The sequence below is a fragment of the Sus scrofa genome, chromosome 8, assembly GCF_054392235.1.
Source record: "Sus scrofa isolate SSC_HxYL_T2T_F1_AM1 chromosome 8, Sscrofa_HxYL_maternal_Yorkshire_Landrace_v2.0, whole genome shotgun sequence".
In the NCBI taxonomy this organism is placed as follows: domain Eukaryota; kingdom Metazoa; phylum Chordata; class Mammalia; order Artiodactyla; family Suidae; genus Sus; species Sus scrofa.
This window is the reverse complement of record NC_139390.1, coordinates 91,038,058-91,050,663: the sequence shown is the minus strand read 5'-3', so window position 1 is coordinate 91,050,663 and position 12,606 is coordinate 91,038,058. Positions and strand designations below refer to the sequence as shown.

The window sequence follows — 12,606 nt, the reverse complement described above, 5'->3', positions numbered from 1 at the left end:
TGGACTTTCCGTTGTGGTTCACTGGTAACGAACCTAACTAGAATCCATGAGGATTCAGGTTCGATCACTGGTCCCACTCATTGGGTTAAGGATCAGGCGTTGCCATGAGCTGTGGTGTAGGTAAGACACGGCTCAGATCCTGAGTCACTGTGACATAGGCTGGCAGCTGCAGCTCCAATTAGATCCCTAGCCTGGGAACATCTATATGCCACAGGTGCAGCCCTAAAAAGACCAAAAAAAAAAAAAAAGACTAAAAGGCCTTTCTCTTCTGGTTTATCTTCTTTCTTCTTTGTTGTCTTCAATGTAATTGAATCAATTTGCCTGAAACTTTTACTTCCAATTTCTTTTTGCTCATTCTCTCTTTAAATTCATTAGGTTTGTGAAAATGTTTTCTGTATTGGCGAAAACTCTGTGTAAATATTATTCCTGTTGTGTGGTCTCTATCCCACTGCTTTCAATTTAGGGTGCTCTCCTTGCCATATTTGGTGATCTGTATTTTATTCCCATCTTCTTGTATCTTTGTATTCATAGTTCTTGCAATTCTAAAAGTCCTGTTACATCAAAGTTAAGATTCTCTTCCTTTTATCTGTTTTTTTCCTTTTCCTTTTATCAGTTCTCATCTATATGTAATTAATTTCCAAATTTCTATGTAAAGTTCTCATTGTTAATTTCCTTTGGGGGGGGGCATGGCTACAGCATATGGAAGTTCCCAGGCTAGGGGTCGAATCAGAGCTACAACTGCCAGCCTACACCACAGCAACATGGGATCCAAGCCACATCTGAGACATAGACCACAGCTCACAGCAACACCAGATTCCTGACCCACTGAGCGAGGCAAGGGATCAAACCCAAATTCTCATGGATACTAGTCAGATTCATTTCCACTGAGCCACAGCGGGAACTCCTATTCATTTGCTTTTAAGAAACACTCTTTATCTCATCCATCCTCTCTGTAATGAGACAGCCATGTCCTGTTAGTCCACAGCATTCCTTTGTCAGTATGATTGCAGCAGCACTAAAATTTCTCTTTGAGATGAAGTTATCATAAACTATGTTGTCCTCTTAAGTAAAATAGGAAGATTCAAAGAATTAGATTTCACAGCTGAAAGTAAAATTAGACATCAGTTGGTCCATTACCTTCATTGCCTAAATAATAATGGAAGACATTATTTTATTACCTGCCATGAGTCATTGCAACAGCGCCTTCTAGTTGGTCTTCTTGTCAGCAGTGACTTCTCTCTCTTCTCTAAGTCATCCTCATCTACTCGTTTTTCCCTTCTGATCAGAAAACAGCAATGACTTGCATCACTTAATTAAATGCAAATTCCACCTCTGGGTATCAGGCACTCTTAATCTTTTTTTCCTCTTTTTTTTCTTAGTTGATTTACAATGCTGCATATGGCAATCTTAATATTTCAACATTTTCAAAACAACCATAGTATCCAACTTATGAATTTTTTTATCTTTAAGATGTATTTGGAAATGAATTTTTACCTATTTGTTTCTGTGGGAAGTTGTGCCCCAGTTTTTTGTATTGCTTTTCCAATTTATTGCAAATGTAATTGAAAAGTATAGTAATGTTCACTCTTATCGTATTTCCACCTTATACTTCCCCATGCTCTGTACTTCTCCACACACATCACTTAAGCTTTACTGTCATTTTCTGTAATCCGAAGAAATGCAAATGCAGGTGTGGTACCAGAACCAGATAAGTAACATTAAAGTATGAAATCGGCCAGGTGTAACTGAAATAATAGGGAATGAGGTACAAAGTACCTTTTAAAACAGAAAACTCATTCTCAACTCTAGTGATCTTGTTGTCAGAGGGAAATTTGAGTTCAGTGTTGCTAATCTTATTTTTCCAAAGAAACCTGAAATCCAATTTTTTATATGATGTGTTCTAATTTGTAAAACATTGGAACAAATAAAACGGAAGGCTGGACCTAGTCTTTAAGCTGCCATCTAAACGTGAAAATTGGCTCTATTCTCTACAAATTAAGAACTAATCTATTTTGTGGCCTTTCATAATAAATTGCCATTCTTAATTTAAGATTTTCAAGTTGCATGTATTTTTTTAGCTATAGAGAGAAATGGTTTCATTTAGTCAGCAAATTTGAGCTCCATTTCAGTGCAGATCAAAGATTAAAGATTAAAAAACAAAACAAGGTCTCTGTTCTTAAGCCCACAATCTGATGGAGGAAACAAGATTTATTACAACTGCAGCTAAATGTTCTTTAAATAGTAAGAAATTAAATCGGCATATCAGGGTTAAGTGTCCTTAAAATTCAAATTGTAACCAATACGTGGTGGATAAGATTACCATAGTAATCATAAAAATAACCCATTCTACACTGCCTATGCCTGAGAGGATTTGAGCATATGCAAATCCAATCAAATTGAAGCAAGACTGGAATGTAATTGACATGTAGCTTATAAATATTGTATTATACGCCAGCAGAGCGTAGTTCAGATACCGGTATTCCTACTTACTATGTGACTGTTGACAAATTTCCTAACTTTCCTTATCAATTTGAGGGCAGAAACCATATCTTGACTCTGATATTCCTAGCACTTAACAGTACCTGTTAGGTAATAGACACTCAAATACTTTTTGAATGAATGGCTTCTAATTCATGTAACTTCTGACTGAAGTATCTTTAGAGTAGTCAGGAGATTGGATACACATGGGGTAAGGTAAAGATTAGAGGCTTATGAGAATGGCAGGGTGGAAACGGGGAGGATAGAAGCTGATTAGGACATTGGGGAGAATGAAAAGCCTTGACCAAGTGGAATTTCCTACTCTGTCCCCTCACTCTTTACTAATATTCCCCTTAGACCTGAACTGCAGGGAGTTCTGGCCTTGGGCCCCGAGTGCCAGGAAGCCCAGTCTGGTTCTGCTCTAGGGCTTGCTCCCCACGGGGCAAAGTCCATAGAGCCAAAGAGATGTGCTCACATAATATTCCATCTCTAAACCACCGCTTTTGTGTGTGTACCTGTTTACGCTAAAACAACAACAATATGTAGTCACATGTTTTCTTTTAAACAACAGCAACAACAAAAGACACAGTTTTAAAAAGATTTACTGGGGAGTTCCCCTGGCTCAGCGATATTGAACCCAACTAGAATCCCTAAGGACTCGGGTTCAATACCTGGCCTTGTTCAGTGGGTTAATGATCTGGCATTGCCATGAGCTCTGGTGTAGGTCACAGACGCAGCTCAAATCTCTTGTTGCTGTGGCTGTGGCGTAGGCCAGCGGCTACAGCTCTGATTCAACCCGTAGCCTGGTAACTTCCACATGCAGCAAGTGCAGCCTAAAAAAAAGAGAAAAAAAAAAAACAAAAAGATTTACTGGGAGTTTTTTCCTTTTTAAATCAGCATTATCTCAGATCTATGTTAGATCCTGTTTATACTGATCTATTCTTATTCTTTAAAACGCTACATAATGTTCCATAGTTTATTTAGCATATCTTTATGATGGACATTGAGATAATTCGCATTTTTTTCCAGTATCATAAACAGTGTTGCAGTAATTATACTCTTTGTACACAAAGACAAATTTTTCTGCTTTCTGCTCCATGTATGTAGAGTGGCCCCAGTCTTATAAAAAGCAGACTAACAGCAGTTGACAGTGGAATGGCTGTCAGGGACTACTTTAATGACTTAAAACTATCATTATTGGAAGAAGATGGCCAGAAAAACAAAAAAGGGCAATAAAATGTATGTAGGGACCAGAAGGAACATACAGATAAGTTGTAATAAAATGCCTTTGGACTTTGGAGCCACTTTGGACTTAATGTCTGATGGAACATTTTAATCTTAAGAGCAAAAACTTAAGTAACAATAACACTTCATTGTTCATGTAGATAGTTTATAATGTCAATATAAAAATCAGTGCTTTTAAAGTGTTAGGTATTCTTTTGGTAATGTGTTTATGTACTTAGTTTTTATATTTGACCTTTTGTGCAATCAAGGTATTTATTTATTGCCACATGTGTTAGTATTTGGTGGAAGAGAGATACTCACAGTGAGCATTTCCAGTGTCATATGTTAACTCATTTAACCTTCACTTCAGCCCTATAAAATAAGCATGTTTATCTATCTACAGATGAGAAACTGAGACACAAAGAAGCTACCTAAATTATATAGGTATTTAGGGTCACCTAGCTAATAAATGGTAAATTGAGATTTTTAAACCAAGTCACTCTGACTTTAAACACCTGGTTTATTTTACTCTTTTTTTTTAAATTACACATTCCTCCAAATTGGATTGCTAGATGAAATAATATGAACATTTGGCCCAATTACTTTCCACAAGGCTTGTACCGGTTTTCTTCATTATGATTGATGTCTAACACACTATAATCTCCATCATACCCCATATTACTTAACCTTTATTACCATTAAATTGGGCTGATACTCAAAAACACTGGAGTTCTCATCGTGGCTCATCAGTTAATGAACTCTAACAAACTCGACTGGTATCCATGAGAACTCGGGTTCAATCCTTGGCCTTGCTCGGTGAGTTAAGGATCCAGCGTTGTTGTGAGCTGTGGTGTGGATCACAAATGCGGCTCAGATCCCTCGTTGGCTGTGGCTGTGGTGTAGGCCAGCGGCTACTGCTCTGATTCGACCTCTAGCCTGGGAACCTCCATATGCCATAGGTGTGGCCGGAAAAAAAAAAAAGAAAAACACTCATTAATACAAAATGAGGCCATTTCAATATTTACACATTTAGTACCCTTTTATCTGTTCGGAGTTTCTTTTCATTGTCTTTATATAATAGGATTTTGAAAGGAATGAAGAGACCTGTTTCACAGTTCAATAGTCTTTTTTAAGAGTGTACTTTCATATTTAGACTGTAATCACCAGAAAGGAGAAATGTTGGTTCATATCCATATGTCTTAGTTCACATAGCTATATTTGAACTGTTCTTCCTAGAGTAAATTTGCCTAATAAATTCTTGATATATTAGGCCACTGTATAGCACAAATTTAAAACTTGAATTTATGCAAAATGGTAGTTTGTCAGAAATTCTGTCTATGCAAATATGTTATATAGGACACTATCAGCTTACAAGATTAGAAACTTCTTGAGTAAACCCCCCCATTATATTCATTTCTACATCTTAAATAGTGCTATTCACAAAAAAGCCCAGTAAATATTGAATCACAAAGTGAGTGATTGTCTACAACTCTTGTTTTTCCTAACTCAGTAATGTTGAAGATATTTTCAATACTGATAGTTTTGTTTTCCTTCAATTTTCAGAATGATTGACTGGCTGTCCTGGCCATTGGCTCAGCATGTAGACACATGGGTGATTGCACTCTTGAAAGGACTGGCAGCTGTCCAGAAGTTTACTATTTTGATAGATGTTACTTTACTGAAAATAGAGCTGGTAAGTGGTGGTATATAGATCTATTATTAGAAGGTATGGATTCATATAATCAGTCTTTTTATCTTTGGGTTGAACCCTTTTGAATATGATCTTATTTTTAGTTTTCTTTTGAATAATAATTTTGAATGGAGTTTAGAAATTTAAATTGCCGCTTAAGATTAGGTAATTAAATAATTTTGCTGTTTTCGAATATTTAATATGAGGACATATTCCTCCCATTATCTCTTGAATCCCAACTAATCAGGCTTTTACCACCATTTTTCTGCCAAAACTATCTTTGACACCAATGCTTTCCAGTATTGCTTAACTCAGGAGTTATTTCTCAAGCCTCCTCTCATTTGACCCGTTAGTCATTTGACATAGTTGATACTCCCTCTTGAAACACTTTCCTCCCTTAGTTTCCAGGACATTATACTCTCTTGATTTTTGTCCTAGTTCACTGGCTTCTCAGTCTCCTCTAGTGGATCTTTCTAACTTTAGAGTGCCTTAGGGTTTCATCTCTGGTTCACTTGCTTCTCAGTCCATACTCACAGCCACCCATGGCTAAGTTAATGACTGCTGGGTTTATATTTCTAGTTAATTATTTTCCCATGAACCCCATATTTATGTATCAACTTTCTACACTTGGATCTCAAACTCGACTTATCCACAATTTAACCCCTGATTTTTCTCCTCGGATCTGGTCCTCCCCATCTTAAATGACTATTTCATCCTTCCATGTGCTCATGCCAAAAACCTTGTACTTATTTTGGTCTCTTTTCATTCTCTCTCAGCCCATATCTTACAAATCTGTTGACTCCACCTTTAAAATATACCCCACGTTCTACCGCTTTTAACCAGCTGCATCACTACCATCTTGGTCCAAAATCCTCCTCACCCGTTGCTGTACTGATTGCAGTAGCCTGCTGCATCTGCCCTTGATCCCCTTCAGGTGTCAGACGAAGTCCTCCCTGATTTGGCCCACTGCTCCTTCTCTCACCCAGCCTCCCACTATTGATGCCTCAGTCCCTGTGCTTTACTTACACTGCCCTCATTGTTATAGCTCCACTTCACCAGGCTGGAGGCCTCAGGGCCTTTGCCCTGCTTTATTACACTCTTCTCCCAGCTGATCTGCCAGATTTCCTCCTTTCAGTTTTTTTGTACTCAGGTGTCACCTTTTTAATGAGGCTTTTTTTTAAATTCCTTATATAAAATAACAGACTTCATTTGCCACTCAGCATTCCTTATTCAACATACCCCGCTCTTATAGCATTTCTCTCCCATGTTACCTTTTTTTCATGTGTGAGTTCCCTGGGCCAGAGTTTAAACCCATGCTGCAGCAGTAACCAGAGCCACAGCAATGACCATGCCAGATCCTTAACCTGCTGAGCCAGGAGGAAACTCTTCCCACTTTTATTTTACTTTTTATTGCCCTACCTACCCTGTAGACAGTAAGCCCTGTAAGGTCAGAGATTTCTTTTTTTTAATTTGCTGTTACAGAGTAGTACAGAAAACAGTACATAGAACACTGCCAAGCATAGTAGATGCTCAATAAATGTTTGTTGAATGAACCCAGTGAATAATGACCAAGGAGCTACCACCTTGTAAACATGGTTTGATGGCGGGGGATTATGAGTTAGCTAGGTCCTTATATTCCCTTGATCTCTGTCATATTATTTCCCAGCTTTCTCCCTCTGCTAGAGTTTAATAACATGTATTACTTGTTAATTAGGAAGGGAGGTAGTCACAAAATAATTTTGGGCCCTAGGAAAATAACCACCAATTGAATTAATGATTTCCCTACCAACCCTTAAAGTGGATGTCTTCTCTTTTCTGAAGGTTTTTAATCGCCTTTGGTTTCCTCTTGTGAGACCCGGTGCTCTTGCAGTTCTTTCTCACATGCTACTTAGTTTTCAGCATTCTCCAGAGGCGTTTCATTTGGTAAGTTACGACACAAGCTTTCTACACTAAAAAACTTGTTTTAAAATTTCAGTTTAGTATTGAGGCATATTTGCATATTGTGAAAAGATTGTAGTTAAGTTCTATATCAGTTGTTTTCATGTAACTGTATGATTTCTTTTAAAATTGAAATTGTGAGATTTCCTTCCAAAGAATACATTTTCAGAATGTTTGGGTCTCACCAAAACTCTCCACTTGCAGTCACAACCAGCCATTGAAAATTACTGTTGTACATGAGTGATGTCACATGTCAGTGTCACTGATGGTTGTCTGTTGCACGGGGGAACAGTATAGAAGGAGAAAAGTGGTTGAAAACCCCTGGCTGCTTTGGGAGTTCAGCCCAGAATTAGGGCTTTTCATTCTCTCTCAATCCATATCCTACAAATTCTGTTGATTCTACCTTTAAAATATATCCAGAATCCTACCACTTTTAACAAGCTACATCCCTGGTTTTGATTTGACTTGATTTTGCGTACTTGATTATCAGTTATTGCAGGTAAGAAACAACAAAATGTTATTTTGGGAACCTATGTTTCTCTCCAGGGCATCACAGAAAAGCAGTTCTTTATGTGGTTGCTCACTTCCTCCAAGGTCTGATTCTCAGTTTTACAGGACTAGAAACTCATTATCAACACACCCACAGTGTTAAAATCTTAGGAATACTGACTCACCACAAGCAAATTCATAGGAGACTGATGAAGTGCAGAATTTCCGTTGTTGCTTGTTAGCTAGAAATAGAACTAGCCTCAGAGAATTTTATACTCAGATAGGCTATTCAGTGCCGAGTTTCCACTGAGGGAAAATCTACAGGTTTAATAGAAATAAACCTAACTAACGAGTAATTATGTTATACATTATCACTTAGGATGGGTGATTACTGCAGTTACTTGCCCTCATTGGTGAGCTTGATCATCAGTTGGTAACTTTATATCCATTACACAAGCAGAACTCAAACTGAGCTAAAATAGCAGGTATACCAGCAAAATATTCCATGAGTAGAAAAAAAACACCAACGGTATGTCCTTGTTCTCAGGCACAATCATGTGGAGGATGTGTGAGAAAAGATTTATTTTCAGAATTTCTGGGAAGGCAATCATCCATTCTAATGTTTATTGCCCTCCACACTGAGGACATTCCTTAATCTCTCTGATAAGTCACTTATGCTATACTCTAAACCTATTTCTTTGCTCAATTTTTTAAGTGATGGAGGAGATCTTACCTCATACTGCTTTTTTTCTGAAAAAAGTAATTGAAATGGCAAATGGTTGACTTTGAAATATTTGGCTACTGAAATAAGTAAATATGACATCATTTAAGAAACAGATCTAAAATTGAAAATTGTGATCTGGCTTATTAGTAAGGTCTAAAAACAAAGACCTAACTACTGTCTATATACTATGTATAGGCTGACCCGCTACTCAATTAAAATTAACTTGGGCATCTAGAGGTGGGCCATGTGGTAGTTAAATCACCTATAACTCTAAATAACTCAGCAAAGGACTCAGATTTAAGAGTTGAAGTATGAGCAATAATTTGGAATCACCAGCACTGTTATTTATTATATGTTTAGAATATTTTAGAGCAAACCAAGATCAGTGTTATATCATGTGATATTATGTACCAAAGTGCTTTTTATAAGTGGAAAGAATGCTTTAAACAGAAGAAGAAATACCGAACTTTCTAATTAAGAAAGTTATATGTATCTTCTCAAATAGTAACTTAATTTTAATGAGTATCACAGTGATGTCTACAAATATTTAGATTTGCTCATTCAGGAAAAAAAATCAACTTTCAGGCATTAGAAGGTGATAGTCTACTTGGACGTCTGTATATATGCTTGTGAACAACAGTCTTATTTCTGCATCGGTGATAATTATTACAATTTAAGATGTAATAGTAGACAACTATGTATATTATCTGACTGCAAGGATCCAATCTATACTAGGAAAGCTTTTAGAAGATTTGGAATTGTAAATTAAATAATCATTTTAAAAATTCCCTCCTTTTCTCTTCCATCTGTTTTTCCTATCACCTCTGAGGAAACAGTAATTTTGGATTTCTGACTATTTTAGCAATAGAGTATCATATAGATAGGGCTTTATGGAACAAAATTATTATTCAGATTTACTTTGAAATGTGGAAATGATAGCAATAGATTGAACCATTAGGAACTGGTGGTTTTATGGTCACATTAATATATTCAGTGGAGGTAAGATTAAAGAAAGTAGTACAAAAGCTAAAATGTGATTTAAGACTTCAAAGCATGAGAGTAAAACCAGACACAGCAGAATTAGAATAGCAGTGTTAATTTAAGAATATGATTTTCTTTTTATAGCAAGGGAGGAAGTTGAGTGGGATTTAACTATAATTGTTGTTATTGCTGTTTGATGATAAGACCATAGAGCTGTAACTTAGCTTTTATCATGAGTTAGCAACCAAAAAGAATGTCCTATACTATTTTTTATTTGGTTTGACTACTTTGAAAAAAGTCTGAAGAAGGGCAAGGGTAGAAGCAGGGAGACCAGTTGGGAGGGGCGTGAACTGAGGCAAGAGATGATTGTTAATTGAAATAAGGAAAGTTCTAGGCAGTATATATGGTATGGTTCCATATGTATAAAAAAGAACACCCACCTATGGTATATAATGTTTCATGTTGTGTTACATGATGTGATACATAGCAAGCAGTGTTTTTCACAGGAGAGTGGGACAGAGACTTTCTTTTTACTTCATACATATTTGTATTGTTAGATTTTTTTCCTTTACAATAAGCATGTAATTCATTTACAACAAAATTAAACTTTCACAGAAAGGTAATATAACAATACAGGAAGTTAGGGCAATATGTCATGAAATTGCCCATAATTTCACACTATAATTTTTATGTTTTCCATTCTTTTTTTTTTCCCCTATGTATTTTAAGAAGGTTGTATATACATTTGGAATCTATATGCAGTTTTGGAATCCTTCTTTTAAAATTTACCATTACATAATATTTTCCCATGTTGCTATGCACACACATAAACACACACATACAAAGACAAGTTCTACAAATAAAAAAGACAGTTTTTACATGTGAAATGTAGGTATGTAGTATCAGATTATAATTAATAGTTAAAACAAGTATAACACTGTACCAATGAAATGAGCCACTTCTGTTAAATTGATTTTATTTTGTTTATAACCTCTTAGATATTGTGATTGGCTCTCTGTATTGACTTTTTTTTTTTTTTTTTTGCTTTGCCTATGACATTCCTAGTCTAGGAATCAAACCAGAGCTGCAGCAGTAACAGTGCTGGATCTTTAACCCCCTGAGCTGCCAAATCCCTGTATTGATTTTTAGTTTAATTTTATAATGAAAGGACATTGTTGTGCTTATTATCAATGTTAATAGTTTTCTACATATTAATAAGCAATGAGCACTTTTGATTTCTCTTTCATTTTTAACCCTGATTCCTTCAAAATAATAAAAGTTTCTGATTGATTTTTTTTTTTTTTTTTTTTTTCTTTTTAGGGCCACTCTTGCTGCATATGGAAGTTCCCAGGCTAGGGGTTGAATCGGAGCTACTGTTGCCGGCCTACTCACAGGTACAGCAAGGCGGGATCCGAGCCGTGTCTGCAACCTACGCCATAGCTCACAGCAATGCCGGATCCTTAACCCAATGAACAAGGCCAGGGATCGAACCCACATCCTCAAGGATACTTGTTGGGTTCGTTACTGCTGATCCACGATAGGAATTCCTAATTCACTTCATTTTTAGAACTGTCTCCTCTTTTCAGAGGTGGGGAATGGAGGTTGTTAGTAAGGATAGCCATTCTAATATAGGACACTGTCTCTAAAATAGACCTTAGTCCCTTATCTAAAATAGAGGTAGTGCTATAGCCTGAGCGGTAATTTTAGTTACATGCTTAAGTAATGTTGAAGATTTTCGTGAAACAGTTTAATGTGCAGAGTTTAATTCTTTCAAGTAAAAAATCTAAAATTCACACTAGATGGAGCTCTTTCATTAATTCTAGACTTTTTTTTTTTTTTTTAATTTGTCCCTATTAAGTAATCTGGTAACTAGAATAGCCCTAACATTTTTCAACTAAAGCCATTTTTTAGAATGGCAGCAGTGATGAAAGCTTCTATTTTGTACCTTAGTTTGTTTCTACCTTTTAGATGGAGTATAAGAATGAGAAGGTTTTGTGTGGAATTAAAATTGTATGTATTAAAAATTAGATTTACCCTGATATTCTAGAAATTTTTAACTTAATAACTTTTTTAGAAAAAGACAGTGACAACATACAGAAAAATACTTGCCGATGGTGTACCATTTGCATTACATTTGTAGGCTAGAGAATTGTTACCAATCTGTATAAACTGAGGAATGTTTGTCTTTTTCTCTATTTAGATTGTTCCTCATGTAGTTAATTTGGTTCACTCCTTCAGAAGTGATGGTCTGCCTTCCAGTACAGCCTTCCTAGTGCAGTTAACAGAACTGATACACTGTATGATGTATCATTATTCTGGATTTCCAGATCTCTATGAACCTATCCTGGAAGCAATAAAGGTATGATGATTGTTGCACCGGTATTTATGGAGCTGCAGCCATAAATAGATGAATGTGAAGAAATAGCCCTGTAACCAGCTATTCAATATACTATTTTATGGAAATATGCTTTTTGTTTGAAAAATGCAGTTGGAATCAGGGTTCACTGATTTGGGGGGGCATAATCTCTCTCATATTTTTACGACTAAATTAATAACCATTTTTCTTCAGTTCTGCAATACCAACAGTTATAAGGCATATCTTTAAATTCATAACAGCTTTTGAGGGAAATTTGCTTTAAAAAATGCCACATTAAGTTAATACATCAGAGGTGCATTCTAATATCAGAAATGTTAAGATACATCTTAGAAACAAGGAAAGAGAGTTTAATTAAATATTTGACATCCATATCTTTTTAATTTCATTTTTGCTAGGGATTATTCGTGAATGTCCATATTTCATAGAATCTTTACTTGAATTATTTGTGAAGTTACTGTTTTTCAATCTAAGAAGCACTGATTCTGTTAGTCTTGAAAAATGAGTCACAATAAGCACACTTTCCTCTTAGTAAATGTACTGCATAATCAGGATTTAGCAAAAGAGTTGGAGAACTTGCCTCAGCTTAGATGTTCTCAGAAGTTACTAGAAATCAGTTCTATTAATTATGTTCCTTTTTGCAGTTTGAAATAAAATATAAGGTCTCATTATCTTTACTTCTCCTGTATCTGAAATGAATACACAAAA

The 12,606-nt window shown here is 36.0% G+C and overlaps 1 protein-coding gene across 1 annotated transcript in view; it reads left to right on the top strand.

The window, feature by feature from the left end:
- USP38 (ubiquitin specific peptidase 38) overlaps positions 1-12,606 on the top strand; it is a 33,473-nt gene that overhangs the window by 4,786 nt on the left and 16,081 nt on the right. The window contains exons 3-5 of the mRNA XM_021100666.2: positions 5,266-5,395; positions 7,214-7,315; positions 11,725-11,883. Coding sequence (XP_020956325.1) covers positions 5,266-5,395; positions 7,214-7,315; positions 11,725-11,883 — 391 coding nt within the window. The remainder of the gene's footprint in view (positions 1-5,265; positions 5,396-7,213; positions 7,316-11,724; positions 11,884-12,606) is intronic.